Source organism: Rhinolophus sinicus, chromosome 5 (assembly GCF_057876585.1).
Source record: "Rhinolophus sinicus isolate RSI-liver-muscle chromosome 5, RSI-T2T, whole genome shotgun sequence".
NCBI lineage: Eukaryota > Metazoa > Chordata > Mammalia > Chiroptera > Rhinolophidae > Rhinolophus > Rhinolophus sinicus.
In genome coordinates, this window is record NC_142505.1 from 66,570,278 (window position 1) to 66,594,607 (window position 24,330).

General features: G+C 39.0%; 1 protein-coding gene across 1 annotated transcript in view; it reads left to right on the top strand.

Annotated features, from left to right (window-relative positions):
* The window catches only part of GXYLT2 (glucoside xylosyltransferase 2), a 114,219-nt gene that overhangs the window by 71,442 nt on the left and 18,447 nt on the right, over positions 1–24,330 (top strand). The window contains exons 4-5 of the mRNA XM_074313296.2: positions 6,158–6,409; positions 7,615–7,738. Of these exons, the coding sequence (XP_074169397.1) occupies positions 6,158–6,409; positions 7,615–7,738 (376 nt within the window). The remainder of the gene's footprint in view (positions 1–6,157; positions 6,410–7,614; positions 7,739–24,330) is intronic.

The window sequence follows — 24,330 nt, forward strand, 5'->3', positions numbered from 1 at the left end:
CATATTAGGGCTACTTTTGTATATCTGCATATCAAAAAGAGCACACCCAAATTTTGTATGCTTAGTTTAACAAGCTCACACCTATGTAGCTATCATTATGTCCAAGACCTGGACAATGTCACCATCACCCCATCACACCACCAATGTAGTCTGTCCGAGGACCATCACCAACATCTTTATATTCAGGGATAGCAGATACACGGGAGGGAAAAAGGGAGAAAAAAGAGGGAGGGAGCTAGGCTTCAACAACTACAAACTCCAATACTTACCTTCGACAGCCAGAAAGGAATGGCACACATCAGGTGCAATCTCAGTTAATAGTTAAAGGTAACCCCATTCTGTTGCTCTCCTTGGAGTTGCCATTATTTTTTTCTCTTTCCTCTTACATTGCACATCCAATCCATCAGGAAATTCCGTTGGCTCTATCTTCAAACAATATTTAGGCTTTCACAACTTCTCACTCTCTGGGTTGTTACCACCTGGGCCAAAGCCATCATTGCTTCTTCCCTGAATTATTAAAATACCTTCCTGACTGGTTTCCCTGCTTGCCCTGGGCTCCCCAATCTTTTGTTCTCGATGCAGCATCCAAAGTGATTCTTTTATCTAAGTCAGATCATGTCACTCCTCTGTTAAAATCCCTCCAATGGCTCCCATCTCACTCAGATTAAAAGCCAAAATTCTTCCAAGGGCAAACAAAGCCCTAAGTAACTGGCCCCCTTTTACCTGTCTAGCCACACCTCTGGCTCTTCTTCCCATAGCTCACCGAGGCCCAGCCACATGGTCCCTGCTGTTCTGAGAGTGTATGCCACCGTGCTCCTTCCTTATTTCCACTTGCTCACTTCCTTCCAAGTGAGGCTCTCCCAACCAACTATTTAAAATTGCAAATTCCTCCACACATGGAACCCTTAGTCCCTTCCCCTGCTTTATTTTTCTCCTGCTTATATACTATATAATCCATATATTTCTCTTGTTTATTATCGGACTCTGTCATGAAGGCAGAGAATTTTGTCTGTCTCAGTCACTGCAGGTCACATCTGGCACCTAGAGGACCCTTCGTAAATATTTATTCTATGAATGAATGGAGAATGGATGGGGTGCCTATGGCCAAGCACCAGCACATTTTTCCCTTGTAGCATGTAGGCTGTTCTAGATTTGTCAAAAGAAGACAGAAATTCAAATATTTTTGTGAAACTCCAGTTTTTAAAAAATGTCAACTAATTCAAAATTTTAAAATAGGCTATGTATAATATTTTTTAAAAAATCTATCTGTGAGCTGAATTGGACCCATAGGTCCTAGTTTGCAATCTCTAGTTTAGGCTGAACTGGCTTTGCCATCTTTACTGAAGACGTGCAAGTTTTCCAAAACCAGTAGCCATAAATGTATTGAAAAGATTTTCTTCCTTGTTCCTCAGTCCTAGTCCAGAAAGTGTGTGTCCAGAATCAAACCTCATCAAAGGCAGCATTAGTTATGGTAAAGGATCAGTAAAGGGCTGCCCACCTGTGAGGGTTCACATCGAGGCCTTGGTGGTGGCATCTGGTGGGACCAACACTGCTGTTCAAGTGTCCCTCAAAGCTTGTCACTGTCTTTTAGACTCGTGAAGCCTCCAGGTCACATCCCAGGCAAGGCGACCAGGGCAAGCCTGGCAGAAAACTATGACCTAAAGTAGGTTGGTAGACTAGGACCCTCTGAGGTATGCCTCCTTGTAGGCCAACATCCAAAAGTCTGATCATACCTGTGTTAGTGAAGATGAAGGGAAAGAGGCACTCTCTTACATTGCTAGGGGAAACCTAAATCAGTCCACTTCAAGGCAAGTAGTTTGATAATATATATAAAATTGACAAATGTGTGGTATTCTTTAAGTAATTATATATTAATGAATTTATCCTACAGGTATACTCATGTGTGTTTGAAATGAATTAATATGAAGTTTTACATTGTGACACTGCAATAAAAGAAGCTTGAGAAAAATCTAAGTGTTCTACAGTAAATGACTGGATAAATTTGGTAGATCAACACAATGGAATGCTATACAGGAATAAAAAATAATAAATAAAATTTTAATGTATTGATATGGAAAGTCCTACATTTATTGCTTATTTGAAAAAATAAAACAAGTGGGCTGATGACATCATGTATGCTATGCTACCATTTGTAGCATAAAAGAGGGAATTGCATACACATAGCTTTTTATTCTTATATGCACAAAATATGTCTGGCACAACTCAGAGCAATTCAATAACACTAGCTTCTTCTAAGGAGGGGACCTGGTGACAGAAGGACAAGGAAGAATAACTTATCAAGGAATTTAACATATTTTTATTTTTAACCATGTAAATATTTACTGAGTTAAAAAGAAAAAGAAATGCCATATTATGTTCTTAGAAATGTCACAAAAAGATACCCATTGTAGCATTGTTTATAATAGTGAAAAAGGAAAGCAATATGCATGTTACATAATAAGATATTGGTCAAATAAAAATTTTACACTATTTAAGATTGTTCTGATTTTATAAATTTCTGATACAACTTGTTTGTCTTTTTCTCTATTGATTGAAGATATTACCTGAAGCTTCATGATGGAATACCTCCATCCTTCAGGGTTTTTTTAAATTAAAATAAACTAATAAGAAAAATGTATTGGGGTGACAATTGTTAGTAAAATTACATAGATTTCAGGTGTACAATTCTGTATTACATCATCTATAAATCCCATTGTGTGTTCACCACCCAGAGACAGTTCTCCTTCCATCACCATATATTTGATCCCCTTTACCCTCATCTACCACCCCTCTCCCCTCTTTCCCTCTGGTAACCACTGAACTATTGTCTGTGTCTATGAGTTTTTGTTTCTTTATTTGTTTGCTTTCAGTTTTATATCCCACATATCAGTGAAATCCTATGGCTCTCGACTTTTTCTGTGTGACTTATTTTGCTTTTTTTGAGTTTTCCTTTTTCAAGTTTTTTTGTTTTAACGAGGGGTGATAATACATTTATTTTATTGGAGAAAGTAATGATAGCTTTAACAGTAATAATGATTTAAGACCAAGGAAATAAATTAATTCAATAACCTTGAATTTTGGGGGTAGATGTCTGCATAACCCTCCGTTGATTAAAACATTAGTATTATATGGTTTTATTCAGGCCTTATTAGATAATCAACCATAAAGAGAAATTTGCACTGTTTCACATGGGTTGAAATAGTTTTCTCTTTCTTAATGATTCAGTGTTTCTAAATTAACTTTTTATTGAAACACCATGCAGTCTCTTGTTTCCTTAAAGACTTTCTAGAAAATTAATTTATTAGCCAAAATCCAGCAATCATTAGCATTATTTGACACATGAACTTGAACAGAAGACTTTTCTGTGCTTTAGTTTTCCTTCCCAGTAAAATAATATTGGCAGGATACCAAGCCCTTGGGATGGTCTTGGGCATGCAAGACATCACAACTGTATTTACATGTGACACATAATTAGCATTATAATATGCATTTACAATTTCTGTGTAGAGAGGTTGACTTTCCTCCACAGTACTCTGGAGTTGTGATTAAAAAAAAAAAAAAATGTCAGCACACTAATACTAATCTGTGGCAAAGTTTTTATTTTTCCATGGCAAAGTAAGAGGGAAAAGTAAGGATAATATGGGGGACTTTTGTTGTTGTTTGTATATTCAATTTAAAGAATTGATCCTAATTCTGAAATTAGGATCTTCAAGATGTTATAATGGATGTCAAAAAATATCTTTTATGAAATGGTAGACAATTATTATTTTTATTTTATTTTATTGGTTTGTAGAATCTCTTCCCCTAGTAGATGAGAAAGATAAATTCTGTGGCTAATCATGTAAGCTTTGAAATTATTCAAGAATGAAATCTCTATGATACCTGTATCGTATAGTACCATATTCATCAATCTTAAATATTGGGGATCCCAATAGAATATTGTCTTAGCTTGTCATAACAAAATACCATAGACTGGGTGGCTTAAACAGAAGAAATTTATTTTTTCACAGTTCTGGAGGCTGGAAGTCTAAAATCAGGGTGCCAGCATAGTCAGGTTCTGGTGAGAGCCCTCTTCTTGGCTTACAGAAGGCTGTCTTCTTGCATCATCTCATGGTGTGAAGAGTGAGCAAGCTCTCTGGTGAGGGTTGAACTTTCAAATGAATGAACACAGCAACAAAGTACTGTGGTTGTGTTCTTCCATCCTCCAATAAGGCCATCTGTCTTTTTCTTTTTTTTTGGTTTGTTTTGGTTTGGTTTGGTTTCCATTTACTCTTTTTTTAACGTTTTTTTTTTATTAGGTTCAGGTGCACAAAACAATGTAATAGTTAGACATTTATCATTTATATCCCTCACACAGTGACAACCCGCCTCCCCCATCCACTACCCCTCTGACATCTCACACAGCCATTACATTTCCACTGTCTCTATTCCTAATGCTGTACTCCGCTTCTTGTAACTATATACATATACACACATATATATGTATATGTATATGTATATGTATATGTATATGCATATAAAATTGTGGTTGACATTCATTATTGTTCAGCTTCAGCTTCAGGTGTACAGTGCAGTGATCAGGCATCTATATCATCCCTGAGGTGATCTCCCTAATGAGACAAGTGTCCATTGGACACCCTACAAAATCTTTACAACATTATTAATTACATTCCCCAAATAAGTCAAACAGAGAAAGACAAATACCTTATGATCTCACTTATATGTGGAATCTAAAGAAAAGAATAAATGAATGAGCTAATCAGAAACAGTCTCAGAGACTTAGAGGAAAAACTGAGGGTTGCTAGATGGGAGGAAGGGTGGGGATAAGGGGGAAGGTGAGGGGATTAGAAAGCACAGTCGGTAACCACAAGATTGTCACGGGGGTAAGAATGTCTTTTTCTTTTAGTTTTTTTTTTTTTTTTTTCTTGGAACAGCTAGGTCTCTGGTGTCTCTTATAAGGACACAATCTTATCAGAGGGCTCTACCCTCAAGACCTCTTCTAACCCTACTTACCTTCCAAAGACTCTATCTCCAAATACCATCACATTTGGGGTTAGCGCTTTAACATGTGAATATTGGAAGGACACAGACATTCAGTCCGTAACAAGTATTGTTATGGTGTTAGAATGATGGTAGGCCAGAGATCCAGGAGTATTCAAATTTTTTCTTGGTTAATCTTTACCTAAAATTGTGGAACAATGGCAAAATAAAGCAAATAACACTATCACTCTCTAAGGCTTTGTAATCTGAAACCCCAGGGCAAAACTCTGGTAAGCTAAGCAGTTACCAGAAGAGAAGTTATTTTCTTAAGGGGTTTGATTGAATGACCTACAACAGGTGTTGACAAACCACAGCCCATTGAGCCAAGAATGGTTTTTACATTTCAAATGGTTAAAAAAAATCAAAAGAAGATGATTTTGTGACATCTGAAAATTATATGAAATTCAAATTTTAGTGTCCCTAAATAAAGTTGTATTAGAATACAGCTAGGCTCATTCATTGTCAATGGCTGCTTTCATGCTACAACAACAGAGTTGAGCAGTTTTAATAAAGCCTAAATTATTTACTCTCTGGCCCTTTAGAGAAAGAGTTTGCCAGTCCCTGATCTGCAAACAAAACTGGCCAATGATTTGCCTTGCCTATTCCCAAGTCCAAATCTTAGCTCAAAATATCATTTCAAAAAGATGCAGAGCCATACCCATCAGCACTAGAAAAAATGGATCTAGAGACAGAGTATTTACCCCAAAGCCTGGCATGAAATTCATTTCAAAATTGTCCACTTCAAGTTGTCTAATGCCAGACCTAGTTATTCCAAGAAAAAACCTAAGAGAGAAAGACAGATGTCCTTTATTGGAAGATAGAAGAAGACAGTCACAGTAATTGGCTGATTTCTCATTCCTTTGAAAGTTCAGCCCTTGCCAAATATATTGGGTCCTGAATTGAACCTATCTAAACTGAGATTTATCTAACTCTGAGTCTTTACCTCTTTATTGACACTTATGGAGAAGGGAGGAGTGGGAGCTAAGAGTTGTTCCCTTTCTAGAATTCAACATTAGTCTATGAAATCGGTGGCATTGTTGAAATCAGACACTTTCTTTGTTTCTGACTCGTTTTTGTTTTGTTTTCTCCCTCTTTCCCCTCCCCAATACACACAAAGGTGATTTTAAAGGATGTGGACTCACTTCTCTATGTGGACACCGATGTTCTCTTTCTGAGACCTGTTGATGACATCTGGAAGCTTCTGAGGCAGTTTAATTCCACCCAGCTTGCAGCCATGGCCCCAGAACATGAAATCCCCAAGATCGGCTGGTACAGCCGCTTTGCTCAGCACCCGTTCTATGGCTCTGCAGGAGTTAATTCAGGAGTCATGCTAATGAATTTAACTCGTATAAGAAGTGCCCATTTCAAGGTAAGGCACTGTTTTATATTTCCTTGTTTAAAAATCGGTACGTTGTCTTTTCAACAGTGACATTCCTAGAGTTTCAGTGTGCTGATTTTGGAAGCAGGTGACTTGTAGGTGAAGATGGGAGGAGCCAGGGAAGAGAAAAGTATCTGGAAATATATAGAATATTTGTTTGTTCAGGAAAAGCCCAGGTGATTATGGAATTTAAAGCTTCAGCTGAGTTATTATTCAGGACCATTATGTTCCATCTCTGAATTCCATAATGTTTGAACTCTGTGTGTATTCGAAATTTCAAAAACCGTGGAAAAGTTCTTAGAATTACCCTAGGGGTATATTTACATAAGCACACTAGATAGTTGTACAAGGCTGTTCATGGCCCCATCATTTATCTTAGCAAACAACTGGAAAGAACCTAAGTGAACATCAGTAGAGAACTAGTGTAAAAAAATCTATCTATCTATCTATCTATCTATCTATCTATCTATCTATCTATCTGTCTATCTATCTATCTATCATCTATCTATCTATCTGTCTGTCTAGATCTTCCTATTAAAAGTGTGAGGTAAATAAGTAAGATCCCTAAGACTACTGAGTGAAAAAATTTGAAATACAACAAAGCATATCATAGAGTGTGATCCCTTTTATGCTTTAGAGATGAGTGATGTTTGAGAAACTGCCTAAGAGATTATTAATTGTTAATTGTGGATACTTCTAGGGAAAGTGGGAATAGAAATTGTAGGAAGATAGAGGAAGAATATTTTTACTTTTTTATTTTAGATCTTTGTATGTTGTTTGAATATTTAGTCTGTGAATGTGTTGCTTTTATTTTTAAATTAAATAATTATTTTAAGATAAGGAAAGAGTATTTTTCCTTAAGATGCCTTAATTCTGCTATCTGTATTATGTTCCTTCACTTCAGAGGCAAGAATTAAGCATAAAAAAGAGGTTCGATCTGGGGCATGCTTTTCCTAAGTAGAAATCATAGTTCTAACTAACAATTCCTTTTCCATCTAGTACTCATGTGTACACCTGAAGCTCCACAGTCTACAGCTCTAATTTTGCTTTGCCCTATGACTTGGGCCAGTAAGACCTCTCCTCTATTTGCTTTTGGGGGGGGGGGAGGAGAAGGTGACCAGTCTCTCTATATGGTTTCTCAGCAAACAAGATATATTTGCTTTGCTTAAGCTGCTCTGATGTTTTCTCTTTTCCAGAACAGCATGATTCCAACAGGCTTGACTTGGGAGGACATGTTGTACCTTCTGTACCAGAAGTACAAGAATGCCATCACATGGGGAGACCAAGATTTATTAAATATTATTTTTTATTTCAATCCAGGTAGGTTCTCTTTCCAGAACGCCATTTGTATAGGAGTATGCCCACCTTGGCCCACAGAGCACATTCCAGCCTGGTCTGCTTCTTGAGGAAGCTTGAATTGTGTCTTCATTCCCCCCTCTAACCCTAACCATTTTCCCCACCCCAGCCATGAGCTGTGTCCTTTCATACACCCCCTGAGATCTCACAGATGTCGGTCCTTGTGCTGCTAACACAAAAGGCCAAATGTGGAAACCTCCAACACTGGACTCCGTTTTTTGAGAATCTCTTTTAGGTTTTGCCAGCACCATTCTTCTAAGAAGTATAGGGAAAATTAATGGGAAGCACAGAACTAAATGAAAACATTATAATCTAGGCAGGAGGCCCTCCACAGCCTGAATAATTGTTAGACTGAAGACTTGATTCTTGGGATCCTTAAAGTTAAGTGACTTGTTTAGAGGTAAAAGAGTCCACAATAAAGACTCAGATCCCTAAATCCCTCTTTCTTTTCATCTGGGGCAAATGAAATTCTTCTTATATTGTTAAGTCAATGAGTTGGTGGAGTTAGGGAAGGGAGGGCGACAAAAATTTCTGGTCTATGATTTTATTTTTACACCTAAAGCTAACAAAATATTTTCCTTTTTTTTCTTGCTAAAACTTTACTTAATGTCGTTAAAATCTAAACCATGTTTTTCCTTGAGAAAGATCTTTGGGGGAAAAACCCTCTCACCCCAATCTTCTCCGGCCTTTCCTTTGTCTTTAAAAAATCCTGAAGTAGAGAATCCTGTTTATAAAGACTTCGGGCTATGGTTGCATATCAACCTGGAAGTACCTACTAAGCACTTTTTTTTTTTTTAACAAAACTCTGAAATAAAACCTAATCTCATATGTCTTTGCATCAGAAAGGATCAAATCCTGGAAATGAAAAAAAGCATGTTGATACAGAGTTTCTGGGAAAGATTCCCAATATTCCTTCATTAGACAAAGGGACTATTTTAGCCATTCACTGGTGGCATATTTTAATCCTTTCCACTCTGATATTAACAGGGATTGTAAAGTGTATACCTCCTCCTTTTTCTTGTTAAGCAGATTTCATATTTTTTCTAGGTGTAGATGTGTTGGTTAGGACTCTTGGCTGCACGTAAAAGAACCTTGGCGTTAGTCTAAGTACAAAGGATACCTTTTTTACAAGCAAACCGCTGTCCCATAGAAACCAAGGGCAGAAAGGCCAGCAGGCTCAGCCCAGGACCTGAAGCAGGAAAAGGAAAACAATGAAGAATCCAGGTTGGACTTTCTCCTACTGAGTCAGTATAGTCCTTCCTTTGAGGACTCGCATTCTCTCATCCTCAGACCTTAAAGCAAAGTACCAAGGTTTCAGACTCCAAGTCCAGCCACACAGAAAGACTAACTTCATCCCAGTTCCAAAGGAAAGACTAACTTCATCCCAAGTCCAAAGTCCCAGGGGAGACACCTGATGGTTGCTGCATGCATCAGTGAGGCCAGGAGCATGGCACTAAGGAATAATGGCTGACATCTATTAGTTACTAAATGCAAAGTGCTGTTCTAAGCATTATCTTCATTAATCCTCACAACAGCCCTGAGTATAATCCCCATTTTATAGACAAAGCTACCAAGTGAAAGACAGTTAAATAATTTGCATAGCAGCTAATGAATGCTGGAACAGGCCTCTCCAACTCTAGTTCTGTGTATTTGGGAAAGAAAAGTTTTTAAGATGGGGACATCTAGAGAGCTGGGAAGATATCACAAAATGTATCTCTCTGCTGCATTATTTCTGTGATATAAATATTGCATTTTCCTCTCTGTTGTGTGGTTAAAACTATCTTCCATAAGCCTATCTGTCTGTATTCCCAAACTGAGGAATTCAAAAGATTCACAGAGTTGCCTCCCCAGAAATCCTCCTGTTGCAGATTATTTGAGGCTGTGATAAGTAAGTGAATACTGGGGGTGCCAAAAAAATGTATACATTTTAAGAGATGTTATCTATGCTCAAAAAGTAGTTTGCCGTAATCAGAAGTGTCTGGACGCTGGTGGTAACCACTTTGAGCACCTCTTGTAATTGCAGAAGTCAAACATGACTTGTGTTCATCTTTTGTTATCAGTACATATTGAGTATTACAATTAATACAATTGTTTCCTTTCTTAAAATGTATATACATTTGTGGGGACAAAGTCCCGGAGAGCAGTTTCCAGGCTCTCGGCCTCACATGGAAAGGTGCTGGCTCGGGTAGTAGATGGCCGTCATCTGTGGATAGTTGGCCGTCAGCTGTAGCCAGTTGGCCAGTTGGCCACTGATATAACTGCCGTGGCTGGAGTCATGAGTCGAGTGGGTCGTTTGGCAGAAAAGCGGACAGCAGGTGGCAGGTCATGTGAATCCAGCCTCCAGTGAGACTATAGTGGTATGACTCCCCTACCTATGGCTCCGTGGGTGTTCCTTTTTGGCCTCACCATATCCTGTGTTCTTGTGTGGGGAGCGGGAGCTGAGACCCCGCATGACACCCCACGTGACACCTAGCCACATCCTGCATTCTTATGTGAGCGGGAGCAGAGACCCCGCAGGCCGCCCCACATGACACATGGCGCAGTGAACAGGGTACAGTGCCGGCCAAAGCTTTCTGAAGGGTGGTGGAGCATTTTGTGCATATGAACACTCAGTCTCAGGAAGACCAGGAGGAGCAGCTGCCGGAGAGCGGGAACCCCATGGAGGGGTGGGAGGACATGGAGAGGGCCCTGCAGGCTCTGGATGAGCGGCTGCCAGAGGAGGCAAAGGCTACAGCCAGCTGTGTGGGCTGGATGTTCCTCACTGCCTTGACTCTCAACACGGAAAGCGCGCTTAATGAAATGGCCCAGGTGCCAGATCAGATGTCCCGGTTGGATGCGCTGGAAGCTCGGGTCCACCTGTTAGAACAGGGGCCCCACAGTGGAGATTCTGAGGCAGAGGCAGAGGAAGCGAGTGGAGACAACGTAGCTCCCAACCCCCAAGTCCGGCCAATCTTGAAGCAAAGGGTAAAACGTGAGCAACCTTTGGGCCCCGGGGGTGTTGCTGCCGGCAACCCAGCTGTGACTGTGTGCACAACATTTTTTGGCATCCTCTGTAGTATTCGAAGGCAGCCATAAGCAGCTTTGCAATTAGACACGAACCACTTTTCTTTAATTGGGGCTTAATACCACCTGAGTTCAATGACTTCTACACTCCCCATCTTAGATCCATTGAGTACAATAATATTATCAAATAATCATGAAGTTGTACTTCTCCTGGTTCCAAGCGGTAGCAGAGTGAATAACCAAGTGTCCTGGCTTTGGCCCAGTGAGTATTAGGTAACTACTTGGTTGTTCTTTGTGTGACCTGCATTTCATCTTCCTATTTTATTCTTTATCCAAGTACTTTATTAAACATGACATCTTTGAACTGAAAACCAGTAATGCCTGTTACATTGAAAGGCTTTTCTTTGTTTATATTGGTTGTGAGAACTTTCTATAAACAAGAACAAACTATATTTGAAAAAAAAGGTTTGTCACCTTTAGCCCCGGCAAGGAGAAAAGATTGGCCCTGATACAGGAGATCAACATGATTATTTTTATGGTTCTTTGGATTGCCACGGTGACACAGTGCACACAAAATCAAAGCACATCCCTAGAATGTTGTTATTGTCCTTATTATTATTATTGCCTTCTGCAGCCAATAATATCACTTTTAAAATGTGTTTAAAAGTCATTAGCTTAAAAACTGTTTTAAAAACCCCTGTTACAGTTAAGTAGCACCTGCCTGTGGGTGGGTAATTGTAGTGTTAGTTAACAGGCTGACTCAAGAGGAGACAGCTGAAGCCTGTGGAGGGCATGCATGTAGGTCAGCCTGCAGGAAATTTCCTGCCAGGGAAGCCAAGGTAATTTCTTCAAGAGGTAGAAGACTGAGCTCACATTTTTACAGATGAGATTGAGTTCAAGATCTGAGTTCTATAGAAATGATAAACTTGACAGGTGCCAAAAGAAAACTCTATGTAGAAAATGTGCTTGGATTAATGTACTTAGTTTGCAAAGAACAAAGCTCCACTCAGGCCAGCTAAGTAAGCGTCCAGGTACAGTCCCATGAACACATGGATCAGATCACACCAAGCCTCATGAGAATGAGTTCTGGGAAGCTGCTAAGGACCAGAGCTTATTTCTTCATCCCTCCTGTTTCTGTGATTTTTGCTTTGCTTCTCTCTGTACCCATCTGATTCCATTTTCTCTTCTTAGAAAGCATTCTTTGTTTTTTGCACATGACCCAACCCTGATGTTCTGTTGAACAATCTTATAAGCCATACCAATGTTGGCTTTCTTATGTTTCCTAATTCTTACTTTTTTTTTAAATTTATTGGGGTGACAATTGTTAGTGAAATTCCATAGATTTCAGGTGTACAATTCTGCATTACATCATCTATAAATCCCACTGTGTGCTCACCACCCAGAGTCAGTTCTCCTTCCATCACCATATATTTGATCCCCCTTACCCTCATCTCCCACCCCGACCCCCCTCACCCTCTGGTAACCACTAAACTATTGTCTGTGTCTATGAGTTTCTGTTTCTCATTTGTTTGTCTTGTTCTTTTGTTGTTTTTGGTTTATATACCACATATAAGTGAAATCACATGGTTCTCTGCTTTTTCTGTCTGACTTGTTTCGCTCAGCATTACTCTCTCAAGATCCAACCATGTTGTCACAAATGTTCCTATATCATCTTTTCTTATCGCCGAATAGTATTCCATTGTGTATATATACCACAACTTCTTTATCCATTCATCTATTAAAGGACATTTTGGTTGTTTAGATGTCTTGGCCACAGTAAACAAAGCTGCAATGAACATTGGAGCACACGTGTCTTTATGTATAAATGTTTTCAGATTTTTTGGGTAGATACTAAGGAGAGGGATTGCTGGGTCATATGATAATTCTATTCGTAATTTTTTCAGGAACCTCCACACTGCCTTCATAATGGCTGCACCAGTCTGCATTCCCACCAAAAGTGTATGAGGGTTCCTTTTTCTCCACAGCCTCTCAACACTTGTTACTATTTGTCTTGTTGATGATAGCCATTCTGACTGGGGTGAGGTGCTATCTCATTGTGGTTTTGATTTGCATTTCTCTGATGATTAGTGATGTTGAGCATTTTTTCATATGTCTATTTGCCATTTGTATGTCCTCTTTGGAGAAATGTCTCTTCAAGTCCTCTGCCCATTTTTCGATTGGGTTGTTTGTTTTTTGGTTGTTGAGTTGCATGAGTTCCTTGTATATTCTGGATATTAGCCCCTTATCGGAGGCACTATTTGCAAAAATCTTCTCCCATTCTGTTGGTTGCCTCTTTATTTTGTCAATGGTTTCTTTTGCTGTGCAGAAGCTTTTAAGTTTCATATAGTCCCATTCGTTTATTTTAGCTTTTACTTCCATTGCCTTTGGAGTCAAATTCATAAAATGCTCTTTGAACCCAAGGTCCATAAGTTTAGTACCTAAGTTTTCTTCTATGCAGTTTATTGTTTCAAGTCGTATGCTTAAATCTTTGATCCATTTTGAATTAATTTTGGTACATGGTGACAGATAGCAGTCCAATTTCATTATTTTGCACATGGCTATCCAATTCTCCCAGCACCATTTGTTGAAGAGGCTGTCTTTCCTCCACTGTATGTTTTTAGCTTCTTTGTCAAAAATTGTCTGCCCATATTTATGTGGTTTTATTTCTGGGTTCTCAATTCTATTCCATTGATCTATGTGTCTGTTTTTCTGCCAATACCATGCGGTTTTGATTATTGTAGCCCTGTAATACAAGCTAAAGTCAGGGAGTGTGATACCTCCATTATTGTTCTTTTTTCTTAAGATTACTTTGGCTATTCGGGGTCTTTCGTGGTTCCAAACAAATGTGATGATTTTTTGTTCTATTTCTTTAAAAAATGCCATTGGGATTTTGATGGGGATTGCATTAAATCTGTATATTGCTTTGGGTAATATGGCCATTTTAACTATGTTGATTCTTCCAATCCGTGAGCACGGAATGTCTTTCCATTTCTTTGTGTCGTCTTCAATTTCTTTAAAAAATGTCTTATATTTTTCAGCATATAGGTCTTTCACATCCTTGGTTAAGTTTATTCCTAGGTATTTTATTCTTTTTGCTGCAATTGCAAAAGGAATTGTTTTTTGTATTTCTTTTTCTGAGATTTCATTGTTACTATATAGGAATGCAATGGACTTTTGTACATTGATTTTGTAGCCAGCAACTTTACTGTATTCGTTTATTGTTTCTAAAAGCTATTTGGTGGAGTCTTTAGGGTTTTCTATATATAGCATCATGTCATCTGCAAAGAGTGATAATTTAACTTCTTCATTCCCAATTTGGATGCCTTTTATTTCTTTCTCTTGCCTAATTGCTCTGGCAAGGACTTCCAACACGGTGTTGAAAAGCAGAGGTGATAGGGGACAGCCCGTTCATGTTCCTGAGCGTAGAGCAAAGGACTTCAGTTTTTCACCATTAATTATGAATTAGCTGAGGGCTTGTCATATATGGCCTTTATTATGTTAAGGTATTTTCCTTCTATACCCATTTTATTAAGTGTTTTAATCATAAATGGATGTTGTATCTTGTTAAATGCTTTTTCTGCATCAGTTGATATAATCATATGATTTTAATCCTTTATTTTGTTTATGTGAGGTATCACATTGATGGATTTGCGTATGTTGAACCATCCTTGTGCCCCGGGGATGAACCCCACTTAGTCGTCATGAATAATCTTTTGAATGCATTGTTGTTTTTGATTTGCTAGAATTTTGTTTAGGATTTTTGCATCTGTATTCATCAGATATTGGTCTGCAGTTTTCTTTTTTTGTGTTGTCCTTACCAGGTTTTGGTATCAGGGTAATGTTGGCCTCATAAAATGAGTTAGGGAGTACTGTCTCTTCTTCAATTTTTTGGAAGAGTTTGAGCAGGACTGGTATTAGATCCTCTTTGAAGGTTTGGTAGAATTCACTAGTGAAGCCATCTGATCCCGGACTTTTGCTTTTGGGAAGGTTTTGGATGACTGATACAATTTAGTTACTGGTGATCGGTTTGTTTAGATTTTCGAGTTCATCATGGTTCAGCCTTGGAAGGCTATATGTTTCTAAGAACTTGTCCATTTCTTCTAGGTTATTGAATTTGGTGGCATATAGTCCTTCGTAGTATTCTTGGATGATCCTATGTATTTCTGTGCTGTCCGTGATAAATAACTTCCCCTTTCTCATTTCTGATTTTGTTAATTAGTGTCTTCTCTCTTTTTATCTTAGTGAGTCTAGCCAAGGGTTTGTCAATTTTGTTAATCTTTTCAAAGAACCAGCTCTTTGTCACATTAATTTTTTCTATTGTCTTTTTTTCTCTATTCCGTTTAGTTCTGCTCTGATTTTTGTTATTTCCTTTCTCCTGCTGACCTTGAGTTTCACTTGTTCTTCTTTTTCTAGTTCTTTAAGGTGTAACATGAGGTTATTTATTTGGGATTTTTCTTGTTTTTTAAGATAAGCCTGTAATGATATAAATTTCCCTCTTAAAACTGCTTTCGCTGCATCCCAAAAATTTTGGTAGGATGTATTTTCATTGTCATTTGTTTCTATGTATCTTTGATCTCTCCTCTAATTTCTTCTTTGACCCAGTCGTTGTTTAAAAGTATGTTGTTTAATCTCCATGTATTTGTGTTTTTTCCCGCTTTCTTTTTGCGGTTGATATCCAATTTCAAAGCCTTGTGATCAGAGAATATGCTTGGTATGATTTCAATCTTCATAAATTTGTTGAGGCTGATTTTATGTTCCAATATATGGTCTATCCTTGAGAATGTTCCATGTACATTAGAAAAGAATGTATAGTCTGATGTTTTAGGATGAAGTGCTCTATATATGTCAATTATGTCCATTTCATCTAATGTGTCATTTAGGGCTGCTATTTCGTTATTTATTTTCTGTTTGGATGATCTATCCATAGCTGTCAATGATGTATTTAGGTCCCCTAGTATAATTGTGTTTTGGTCAATTTCTCCCTTTAGTTCTGTTAGTAGTTGCTGGGTATATTTTGGTACTCCCTGATTGGGGGCATAAATATTGATGACTGTTATGTCTTCTTGTTGTAGACATTCACCATTATGAAATGTCCGTCTTTGTCTCTTGTTATCTTTTTCACCCTGAAGTCTGTTTCATGTGATATCATTATGGCTACACCTGATTTTCTCTGGGTACCATTTGCTTGGAGTGTCAATTTCCACCCTTTCACTTTGAGTCTATGCTTGTCCTTGTAGCTGAGATGTGTCTCTTGGAGACAGCATATGGTTGGGTTCAGTTTTTTGATCCAATCTGCTACTCTGTGCCTTTTTATTGGTGAGTTCAGTCCATTTACATTTAGGGTGATTATTGATATGTGAGGATTTCCTGTCATTCTATCTTTAGTTTTCTGGTTAGGCTGTGTCTCCATTGTTTCTTTGCTTTTTGTTGTTGTCTGTTATTTCTGTGTGGTGGTATTCTATGATGTTTCCCTCTGTTTCTTCTTTTATTACAGTATATATTTCAGTTCTGGATTTTTTTTGAGTGGTTACCCTTAAGTTTATGTAAAGGAAAGTTTGATATTTAGAGTATTCCATTTTCTTCAGCATGCTTATTTTCTCCATTCCCATATTCCGGTTCAGGCCTTTACTCTCCCCCTTTTTATGTTTTTGTTGCCACAAATTGTCCCTGTTGATGGTGGTCGAATAGCCTCCTTTAGTATTTCTTGTAGTTCAGGTTGTGTATTAGAAAATTCCCTCAGCTTCTGTATGTCTGGAAGGGTCTTTATTCCTCCTTAATATCTAAGGGATATCTTTGCTGGATATATTATTCTTGGCTCATAATTTCTCTCTTTCAATAGTTTGCATATTTGGTTCCACTCCCTCCTGGCTTGTAGAGTTTCTGCTGAAAAATCTGATGATAATCTAATGGGCTTTCCTTTGTAGGTTACCGTCTTCTTTTCCCTGGCTGCCTTGAGGATTCTTTCTTTATCGTTGATTTTAGACAGCTTCAATACAATGTGCCTTGGAGAAGGCCTGTTGGGATTGAGGTAATTAGGTGTTCTATTTGCTTCTTGGATTCGAGGATCCAGTTCTGTCCACAAGTTTGGGAAGTTCTCATCAACAATTTGTTTGAATATATTCTCTGTTCCCTTCTCTCTTTCTTCTCCTTCTGGTATGCCCATTATTCTTATATTGCTCTTTCTGATGGAGTCAGAAAGTTCTTGTAGAGTTCTTTCATTTCTTTTAAGTCTCAAGTCTATTTCTTCTTCCATCTGTGTAATTTCCAGGTTTCTATCTTCGATGTCACTGATTCTTTCCTCCATCTGGTCAACTCTACTACCTAAGCTGGTTATTCCATTCTTAATTTCTTCTATTGAGTTCTTAATCTCCAGTAATTCCTTTTGGTTCTTTTTTAAAATTTCAATCTATTTTGTAAAATGCTCATGTTTTTCTTTGATTGTGTTTCTGAATTCATTAAACTGCATTTCTGTGTTTTCTTGCATCTCGCTGAGTTTTTTTCAGAACTGCAATCTTGAATTCTCTGTCATTTAAGTTACATATTTCCGTATCTTTAAGTTCCTTTTCTGGAGACTTTTCACTTTCTTTCTGAGCTATCTTGTTGCCTTGGTCATTCATGGCAATTACTGATTTACTATTTCTCTTCCTAGACATCTGCAGGAGTGGCTTCTGCAACAGGTTGGTAGGAAGAGGTCTTTCTTTTGTTTTCCAGTTCTTGTTGATAGAATGTTTTATTTTCTCTCCTACTGCAGCCTTTTTTTTCTCTATCACACGGTAGTGCTATGTTTTCTCTGCACTATTCCAGCTTCTCACACATGGGGGGATTCCCTGGGAGACTGGCTTCTCCTCTGTTAATAGTTCACCTAGGTCACAGGGTGCAGTGTCCGTGTGGGTATGCGGAGAGCTTTTGAAGTTCCAAAGCTCTTCCTGCACCAGATTCAGATCCTGTATGTTTCAGCAGTTCTGTTTACTCCTGCAGGGTTCTGCCCAGATAGGTGGGGCCAGGGGCGGGGTGAGTTGTGAGTGGTGGCCCAGAGCAATGGCGGCAATGACCACCACCACAGCCGGTTCTGCTTCCACAGCTCCCTCCCCTTTGCTGGAACTAGTTGGGCTGCGAATCTTTGTCTGCGGTCCACAGTTCTCAGAACAGCAAATATTCTGTTCTTTTGATCTGACACTGCTACTGTTTCGCTTCTAGCACCGGGCAGGTGGGGGCGGGGTGAGCTCTGGGTGGGTAGGTAGGGGGCGGCTAGTCTCAGTGCCTAAGGCTTCCGTTCTCTGTGACAGTGAGGGCTTAAACCACCGTTTTCAGCCTTCTTCCCTCAGTCTTTTCTCCGAGGTCTCTGCCGTGAGCGTTGGGTTCAGCCGTGTTACATGCTGCCCCCTCAGCCCTGTGGGCCATAAGCAGAGCCCTAGCAGTCCGAGTTCTTCCCTCTCCCGCAGCTGCGGTAGTTCTGGGATGCAGCGAGCTCAGAGTACTGAGCTAGGTCTGTGTCCTGCGCCCGCTTGGTTCCGTCTCCACACTTCTCCCTTCCCTCCTCCCCAGCTTGCGCGATTCACCCACCTTTAGGTGAATTCAGTAGTGGGCCTCTTTGTCTTGCCTGTCTGCTGTGCAGGGAGTTCTTTGTGGAGTTATTGGTATTTGATTAGTTGTAAATTCCAAGGGAGCTTTACAGTGGCTCACCTCACGCCGCCATTTTGATGACGTCAATCCTCCTAATTCTTATTCTTAAGTAGAGAGAGAGAGAGAAAGAGAGAGAGAGAGAGATTGGCCTGAGCCAGTCTATGAGTTGATTCCTAGTGTAGCTTTGAATCAGTTCTCTTTGGATAGGGAGACCACTCAGTCTGGTCATCAGGGACCAGAGGCTCAAGGTCATTTGACATTTTGCTCTCTCAAACATGACCATCTAGGTCTCCCCCTGCTTTGGGGGTAATTTCTAGAAAAATAGGCTCCGGTCAGCCAAGTATGTACAAGTGTCACAGGCAGGCCACCCAGTCCGAGTAGAGGCAGTAGGGTCCTGCCCACAGGGAGTGAGAAGAGCTGAAATGCCCATGGGATCCACATAGATTGTCCATGAGTTGACTATGATACTAGGGAGTTAGAAGGTTTACTGGGGCCACAGGGAACAGAACACAGTCCATGGAACATGCCTCTTCGCTGGCCCCATCAAGGTCTTGTTCTCATACTGCCAGCCATTACGGGAGTTCCATGCTCAAGTGTGCAGCCACACTGCATATTCACCCCACCAAAAGTACCCTGTAACAGGCAGTGACTAGTGTTTTTGTGAAGGTTGACAGGCCCATTTATCTAGTATTAGGACTGTTCTGGGAAACTGGTAACAAATCACAGTTTGGGGAATCTGAGAAGTTCATGAACTCTGATATAAAAATGCAAGAATGAAGATTATAGGGTCCTCATGGGAAGGGGTTTGTGTCTATTTTATGTCTTCAACAGTGCAAAGCTTAGTGACTTAAATGGTGTTGGTCTTCAGAAGTGTTTTTTTTGTTTTGTTGTGTGTTTTTTTTGGTTAAAGGAATTAAGAGAATGGAGTGAAAGAGGGAAGTAGATGGAAGAGAAGGACCACAGCAAGGAAAGTATAAGGAAAGGAAAATGGGGAGAGAGAGGACAGGGAAAGAAAAAAGGTACAGAAGGTAAAGAAAAGTATAAGATTTCATTCACTTATTTATTCAATAGATATTTTTGAGCTATGTGCCAGCCACAGGGTTAGGCACTGTGGATATTGCAGTAGACAGAATAGACCAAGTTCCCATTTTCGTGAAACCTACCTTTTATTGGAAAAGGTGGACTCCCAAAAAATAACAAGTAGTTGTTCAAAATCACAAATTGTGTTAAATACTATGAAGGAAACAAATGAGGGGTTGAGAAAGAGACTATCAAAGCTGGAGAGAGAGAAGAGCTTTTGATTTTGTGGTCAGGAAGGTAAATCTTCTTTGAAGAATTAATTGCCCTTTTCTGGAACAAGGTGCATTGTGGAAGAAGGAGGAAGAGAAGGCTGGGAAAGCTCAATTCCAGAATGAGACATTAACAAAACTAAACAAACAAACAAACAAAAACTATTAATAGCGGAATCAAACAGCCTCTGTTCTGTTGATACAGCTTAGTGAGTGAGTAGCAAGACTTTTTCACTGTGAAATTAAAATAATCAGGCATAATCTATTCCATAATCTTAGAGACCCCAAGAGTTTGATATAAGGAGAAATGTAAGAGACAATCAATTCATACAGTACTTTGCAAATAGTTGGCAGCTCTGGAAATAAATGTAGATTCCTGAAGGTATCATAAGGCATTTCAGACCCATAGACAATCCATTAATGATGAGCTTCTTTTCTTTTCTTTTTTTTTTTCAGTTATAAGAATTTTTTTTATTAGTTTCAGGTGTACAAAGCAATGTACCAATTAGACATTTAAACCCCTCATAAAGTGATAATCCACCCTCCAAGCTGCTACCCCTATGACATCTTATATAGCTGTTACAATACCATTGACTATCTTCCCTGTGCTGAACTCCACATCCTGTGACTATATATACCTATATATTTAGTTATTGTTGACATTCAATATTATTCTACTTTAGTTTCAGGTGCATAGCGCATTGGACAGTCTATGACGTGATCTTTACAACATTGTTGATTATATTCCACCATACTGCATTAACTATCAATTTGTATTTCTTAATACCTTACCCAGCAAAGCTATCATTTAGAAATGAAAGACAGATAAGGAGCTTCCCAGACAAAAATAAAACCACAGTATTACAAAGAATCTTAGAGGGACTTTTTTAAGATGAGAGAGGGGTTTAGGAGAAGGAAAGGGATTAAGAAATACAAACTGCCTGTTACACAGTAGTCATGGTATAGCATGGTAGAGTATAGCATTAGGAATATAGTCAATAATATTGTAATAACTAGGTATAGTGCCAGATAGGTACTAGATCTTTTTTCATTTTTTTTCAATCACAGTTGACATACAATATTATATATGTTTCAGGTATACAACATAGTGAATAGACATTTATATAACTTGCATAGTGATCACCTCAAAAAGTCTAGTACTCACCTGACACCATACATAGTTATTACAATATTATTGACCATATTCTCTATGCTGTACTTTACTTCCCTGTGACTATTTTATAACTGCTAATTTGTACTCCTTAATCCCTTCCCCCTTTTCACCCAGACTCCCAAACCCCTCCTATCTGGCAACCATCAATTTGTCCTCTGTAATGAAGAGCTTCTTTATCTATGTAAAATGGACAGAAATAGGCCAAGACCCAGGGTAGGAAGACAGGTTGACTTGAAAAGGTAATTTTAATAAGAATTGCAGTAGTTTAAGGCTTTAGGAATTTGGAATTTTAAAACCATTCACTCAGAAGGGGAAAAATAATCTATTTCAACATGCTATGATTTTTAAACATCAGATTTTGACACCCCTGGTAATCTTGCTTAAAATAGATCCATGTTGGAATAGTTACGGATCATGTGCCAAATAACCATCATTGTTCCACTCTGCATGTTCATTGGCTTATCTGTATAGGTTTTCCATCTTCAGCCCACCCTGTGATGCTAGTTGAGGCTCTTTTCTCCTCCTCCTTTCCCCATTAACCAAATGGAGATTTCAAAGTGTAACCCATGCAAATTTATCTGTGAATAAAATGACACATCTGTTATTTTTAATTGCCCATTTTTTATTTCCCTTTCTTTTAGTTACAGTGCCCCAGTTTTCCTCCAGGGAACCCCTCCTCCCCATTGCATGGAGTCTTAGAGCCCTGCCGGCCCCTGACTCCCACTATACCGGTCAGCCCATCTCCTGGGAACCTGAGTCTGGGAATCTAAGAACAGAAAGTAGCCTAGGCTGGTTCATCCTGGCAGCAGTGCCAAAAAGCTGACGTTATTTGTCCCTTTCTTCCATATTCCAGGAGTGCTCTACTTCCTTCCCCAATTCAGCTTTACCTCTGATTTTATGAGCTACCCTCCTCTTTTGAAAGAAGGGGGGAGAAAAACTTTTTCTTTTTTTTTTTTTTTTTTTTTGCTTGTCTAGCTAGAATCAAAGTTGGTTACTTGGAATCTAATATAGATTTATACTCTTGAATATTTTAGGTCAAAACAATCTACTTATATGACAACTTTTCTACCATTTTTTTTACCCCTTTGAATAGATTGCCTTTGCCCCAGCAAAATTAAATAATGGCTTATCTTTTCTAAAGCACATGATTATGATCAGGACATTTTCTCTTCCTCAAATGCTCTTCTAGGCCTCTGTACCTGACTGTCAAAATTCCATCGTTATTATAAGTCTAAGTTTAAATGAAACTTTACTGAAATGACCTTCTTTCTATGAATCCTGATAAAACATGTTCATTTTGATGACATTATCTACTATCTCCTCTGCAAGAGTGTACATTCTGTGAGCTGTGAGGGTAGGAATAGCACCGACTCATCCAGTGACAACAGTGCCTTGCAATAATGTGGTGAACCAATGCTTGTTTTAATTATATGCTTGATGTATTTTACATTTCTTCCTCTGGAAAATTCTGAAGGCAGTATAAAGATGTGAATTGAATTCCGTCTTTCATATTTGACATTCAATAGCTGGGGTTCTTAGCTGGTCTTAAACTCCATGAAGGAGGTCTATAAACCCCTAAAGTTGTAAGCAAGTATTCTTCATATATACTCAGTTGTGTTTTTCCAGAGATAGGGCCTAAAGCTTTCATTCGATTCTCAGAGAGATCTGTAACCCAGAAAAGCTTAAGAATGTCTGGCCACCTGCATGTCTAGAAGCAATTGTAGTAAAACATTTATTAGCAGTGCACTGTGTGTCAGGAACTGTGCTAGGTTCATTCAATTCATCTTGTTTTATCCTTCTGACAACCAAATGTTCTCATTATAACAATGACAATGATAATAGTAATTATTACCGCCTAGATTTATTGTGTGCTTTCTTTGTGTCAGGTACTGTTCGAAGTACATATATGTATATATGAACTCATTTAATACTCCCACAAATCCTATTTGGACAAGTGATATTTACAATCTCCCCCCTTTTACAGATGATGAAACGGAGGCCCAGAAAAATTACATAATTTTCTTGAGTTCATGCAACTAGTGGTGAAATTCTGTATTCAAACCCAGTGGGTTAACTCCAGAGCTTTTTCTGTTAGCCACTCTGCTATTATGTCACAGCTAATATACAGTAAAGCTGGGATTCAAACCAGGATAATTTAGCTTCTCTTTACTGCTTCTAGATTGAGATCAGGGTTTTAGTAACTCATTGAGGTTAGAGAGTTGGGAGGTGGCAGAAGCCAACTTTGAATCCACATCTGTCTGATTTCAAAGCCTTTCTATTTTATCTTCTACCTTAGAGTGTCATCACTAAAGAGGCCGCAAAGAGAGAAAAGGTTTCCTTTTGTAGTGGGGATCCTACACTACTTGGGAAAAGGCAAAAATTTTCATCACCAATCTTAAACTTCGTGAAGGCAGGAACTGTACACATAGCAGGCATTCAATGAATATTTGTTGTTAAATCTATCAGTGTGTTTACAAAAACAAAGATGGGTTTTAGTGCAGTTGATTCAGCAGGGAATATTAGCAGGTGCTTAAGCAGGGACTGTAAATTCAAACGCCCAGGCAGCTATCCTAAATGAGTGATGTGACTCATTGGGTTACAAATGAAAACAATTGGGCTAGGGTAGAGCACAGTGCTAAAGCACAAACGCTCTTTTAGATATTTTCACTCATGTAGTCTTCACACCCACCCTCTGCATGAAACTGCAGAAAAATCACACAGCTAATAGAGTTGGGATTCAAATCTAAATAACATGACTTCAGGATAAGCACTGCTCTCTCCCATCTATGGATTATTTACATGCAAGTGTGGAGGTGAATGCAAGTCAGAGGAACATAATGCTGGAATGGAAGTCTCCCAAGAAAAGAAAAATGTCTGCGTTGTAAACAATTAGGAATTTGATTCAGGTTGCTTGGACGTCACTATAAGGATTGAACGGTAGAAATACAATACACAGTCTGCCAGAGGGGATGTGTGATGGTGTCTTCACTCTCTGCTTCCCATCTTGAAGCCTTCTGTAATATTCTGTAAGCAGTGGTACCTCCCATGAGAAAGGAATGCTGTCAACCCAACCAACAAGCACATCTTTAAGTTGCTTTTCTGCCACTGGTAATTGATTTGCTCTAATTCTTGTGTGCTCTGACATGGGCTTTTCTCCTAATCTCATGGTACATTCACAGAGCTTTGATCCATAGTCCTCTAGCCCCTGCCCTTAAAGGCACCAAGCCGAGGAGCCAGGAAGTTAGGAGGTCGTGAATTTATTGCTGATTGTATCATCCTAGCCACCAAGAGGAAACAGGATTCCAGCAGTTTCTTAACCTTGGTATTACTGCTGTTGTGGAGGCTGTCCTGTTCACTGTGAGATGTTTGGAGCACCCATGTTCTCTATCCACTAGATGTTAGTAGCAGCCCCTCTCACATATGACAACCGATGTCTCCGTCTAAACATTGCCAAATGGCCCCAAGGT